At 48.7% G+C, this 4,114-nt stretch overlaps 1 protein-coding gene across 2 annotated transcripts in view; it reads left to right on the top strand.

Annotated features, from left to right (window-relative positions):
* LOC113211105 (transcription factor IIIB 90 kDa subunit) overlaps positions 1 to 1,793 on the top strand; it is a 24,940-nt gene extending 23,147 nt beyond the window's left edge. For both annotated transcript variants that reach the window (XM_026429373.2, XM_026429374.2), the window contains exons 13-15: positions 67 to 202; positions 286 to 485; positions 570 to 1,793. In XM_026429373.2, coding sequence (XP_026285158.1) covers positions 67 to 202; positions 286 to 485; positions 570 to 706 — 473 coding nt within the window. In that variant the 3' untranslated portion in view covers positions 707 to 1,793. The remainder of the gene's footprint in view (positions 1 to 66; positions 203 to 285; positions 486 to 569) is intronic.
* The last annotated feature ends 2,321 nt before the right edge of the window (positions 1,794 to 4,114 follow it).

Genomic DNA, 4,114 nt, shown 5'->3' with positions numbered 1-4,114 from the left:
ATATTTTTTTAACATATGCATTGAGTATCTTGCCTTGAGTCATACATATTTTTTCTAATTTATCAGGAGAAGCTGTGCAGAAGATGCTGCAAGAGAAAAAAATGTCATCAAAACTTAATTATGATGTGCTGAAAAACCTGACTGTTGACTTGCATTCTGATCTTGTGCCTGTGACAAATTCCTCTCCAATTGTGAGCAAACGGTAAGTTTCACATTTTATAGAATACTACAATTCAATAGTACTTTTTGTGTCATGCTAATTTTTCTTTTTACTCTCTGATATAGGGAAAGAACAAATTCAACCTCAGAGAACCCAGATGAGACTGACACTGTTGTAGAGCCTCCACCTAAGGTTATCAAGAAAGAAAAAGCACCTAGAGTTGCCACTGTTCACAGAAGAGGGAAGAAGTTTGAAGCCAGTGGGCTGCCTCTAATGCCTGCTCTACCTTTAACTCCTGTAATTTCAGCTCCAGCCTTAGAAGCAGGTAATACTTTGTTTTTTTGGCCAAGGAACTTCTAGGAACATTATGTTATTTGACCCTAATTTTAAACAATTTGTTTATGCATAGATGATGCTGATGACTTTGAAGATATGGAAGTCGAAGAAGAACCATCATCCCATGAGCAATCTCTTTCACAAATGCTCAGCCAACACCGGGGTGATGATGACTCTTATGGAGATGGCTATGACTATGATGAGTATTGAGGGAAAGTTTGTAATTTCGATTGGTGGAAACTTAGCTCATCACCACTGACTCAATCTTAGGGAGTGAGCTATGGGCGTGTCACTGGCACTTACCCATAATTTCTTTGGGTATGTGTAACTATTATTGTTGTTTGATTTTTCTCCCTATTTGTCTGACATAGAAATTTTTGTACATCAGTAGTGTATGAATTTTTAGGATATCAACAGCCAAATAACGTAAACCTAATTAATGTTTTCCTTCTCTGCACAATTTGTGATCTTTAGTTAGTGTTATGATTGTAATCTATTCTTTGATACCTCTGTGATACAAGTAATATTTAAGGCTAGTATAGCATGAACATGACAGTATGAGAAGAAACTTGATTAAAAGTATAACCCAACTTAGAGAAAGAATCATAAAGATAAGTACTTGTATGAGTTTGGAAGTCAATGCAAACCAATTTGCACTAGATCATGCTCATTGACGATGACAATGTACAAATTTTAAGTATTGTCTTTTGGCTTTTGCTGCTAGTGTATTGTATGCTGACACATAACTTTCTCCTACAGTTAAAGATTATTTTCATATGTACTCAGTAGTATATATTTCTTATATGAACTAAAGTAACAAGATATTTCTGTTATCAGCTGTTTGTTTTCCTGTTGCTTACTATAGTATTTTTCAGTAGTTCATATTATTGTCATTCCGTTCTTATAGTGTTAAACATGATGTGTGTCTGTTCCCAATTCTTTGAGTAGATTTTGCTTGTGTATTATTTGTTTTTGAATCGGTGTTTTTTTGTAGTTTTTTGAGTATGCCCTGTTAAAACTTAAGTCAAAAATTATGTTATTGTACCTTTATGTGTCTTATGCTGTTACACTCCTGTCTTTGATCTCAAGAGAACTATTCTGTCATGAACACAAGCTACAGGTTTTGGAAATGAGAAATATCTTATTTGCCGTTGATGTTTTTTATAGCTAGACGAGAAAGATTCTTTTTTAAGGAACTGTATTTATTCCAAAATACTTTGTTATCGATTTTGTACTCCCCAGAAAGCTTTGGATGCATCAATTATTTATCTGAGGGAATAAACTTACGAACAATTAATCTCATACTATTTCCTTTTTTGTTTGATGGCACCCGTTGTTGACGTGCAGAGCGAGGCCACATGCCCCACACAGTGCGCACCCGTGGGGCCGCCTGGTGGGTAGGCAGCCCATCCGCCATCCGGCTTCCCACCCCGCCGGGTGTTTAGGCAACCCATTCGACACCTGGACCCACTCTTCTCTCCATCACAAAGTTTGCTGGCCACAAACACACGTGTGATCTTTCCCGCCACGCCGCGCTGCGGTGCTGCTCACCGTGTCGATCGGGGTCTGCCTGCGAAAACGATTCACCTGTAATAAGTTCGCCGATGAATTAGCATGTCGCTCTGACCGACTTTGCGGGTCCACGGGGCGGCGGGGGCGGGCCGTCTGGAGGAAAGGAGGGTGAGACTACTCCAGTAAACGCAAGGAGCCGGTCGGGCGGGGCAGGCGCGGCGAGGGCGGGAGCCTGGAATCGTGCCTTGAAACAACAATCTTAGATAACACCACGTGCTGACGTGAAGTAGTGAGCCCGTGGCCCCCACACCGCCAACTATACGCTAACTCGGGTAAGTCTTACCAACTTAGTATCAACACGCCCTGCTCGTCCTGGGCCCGGGCCCGGGCCGCGGCCCCCCGGAGGAGCGCCAGGGCCGCCAGGGCCGCGGCCGGGAGCCGAACCCAGCCCGCCGTAACTGCACAGGTTTGCAGCGCGAGTTACGGCGGCAGCGCCGCGCACGCTGCGCGGGCGGGCGGGCGAGCGGCGGCGGCGCGCATTTGAATATTCCCGCTCTAAGTTTCGCGCACCGATTTTTCTTTGATTCTGCCTTGGGGTTGGAGGCGCGGAGCCCTGGCGGAGCCGCTGCGCGCCGCGCCCCCTCAGCGGCGGCTGCGTGTTCTTTTCCTTTCCCCAGAGGAAGAGGGGTGGGGTGCAAGGGGAGGGTGCCCCACTCCCTCCTCACGCCTTTCTCCCCTCCCTGACTTCGGCGCCACCCCGTAAGTTTCTCCCGGCGCTACTTGGAATAGTTTGGCGGGGAAGTCGCGGAACCGCAAACCCGCCCGTTATGGATAGACGGAGGCGGGAGGCGGGAGGCATCCGCCTTCCCTTCCATCGGGATCTGAGGCAGCCATCGCCATCCCCATCAATTTGCGATGAGCGCGGGGATAAACCATGGCTATTCCTCGCTACTCCCCCTCCCGTCCACCCCACACCCCCGTCAATTTCGGCTGAACTGCGCAACCAAAGCATTTGTGTTCAAGTCGAGATGCCTGATTGTCACGGGGGAGGGGGGCCTCAACCATATCCTTGCATAGTTCTCCTGTCGGGGCAACAGTGACCACCCTCCGCTCAGCATCACGCTCACGCTCAGCCAGCATCGCACCATCGCCCGTTTGGCGGTCTGGCTGCATGCTCGGCTCCGCTCGCCTAGACGGCCTAGGCCATCCCGGCTGACTTGACTTCTTGGCGTTGTGCGATCGAATTTCATCCGCAACAGGATGTGCGTTGGCCCCGCTCGGCCTCACCGTGAGGAACCTTCTCTTCTCTCCTCCCCCATCCCCATAACGCCCTGAAACGACTGTTTTGCCTTCCACTGCGAAAAAAATAAAAAAATAAAAAAGGCGCGGGCACAAGCAGGTAGCAGGTGGTCATACCGGGTGCCGTTCTTCCTTCTAATTCAAGTATAACCGTTAGACTGTACCGGATGCAGGCGTGCGTGCGGGTTTGCCTATCGTCACTCAACCAGGCGCCTTACGGCTCCGTGCGAGTACGCCTGCTCTGTATCCGATATAGCATAATCAGGAGAAAGAACCGCGCCGATGGGTCACCCTGGTGCAAGGTCTAGTGGAATTCCCCAAATTAATGGTTGCTTTTCACCTCGTACCTACGTTTCATATCGCTTACTACAACTACTACTCATCCTTACTGCACCGACACCTCTTCCGCTTGATCAATAATATGCCTTTCTCCGAGTGAAATCGATCACTACGTGGTGTATTGATTTTCACTTTTTTATTTGACTGCCGTTGGCATTCCATTCATGGAGCGGAGAGGGACCCCCGTCCCCACCCCCTTTTCCTTTCTCGTCCTGTTGTGGCCTTTATTTGTTTGTCCTCGACTCGTGTCTATTTAATTTGTGGGAGGGTACAGGCGAGTGATGCTGGGGCTTGGCAGCAGCAGGAAGTCATCGGGAGGCGAGCGAGAGAGACAGAAGGGGAGGAGGAGGGGCGTGAGCGCGAGACGGAGAGAGAAGGAAGCGAACGTGGTGCCGTGCTGTCTGCCCGGGCCGAGATGGGGGGTGGGGCAGCCGGCGTCCCCCGCCCCCCTCCACAGAAAGGGGGGGG

This window comes from Frankliniella occidentalis, unplaced genomic scaffold (genome assembly GCF_000697945.3).
Source record: "Frankliniella occidentalis isolate FOCC.00 unplaced genomic scaffold, Focc_3.1 Scaffold31, whole genome shotgun sequence".
NCBI lineage: Eukaryota > Metazoa > Arthropoda > Insecta > Thysanoptera > Thripidae > Frankliniella > Frankliniella occidentalis.
This window is presented reverse-complemented; position numbering and strand designations above follow the sequence as displayed.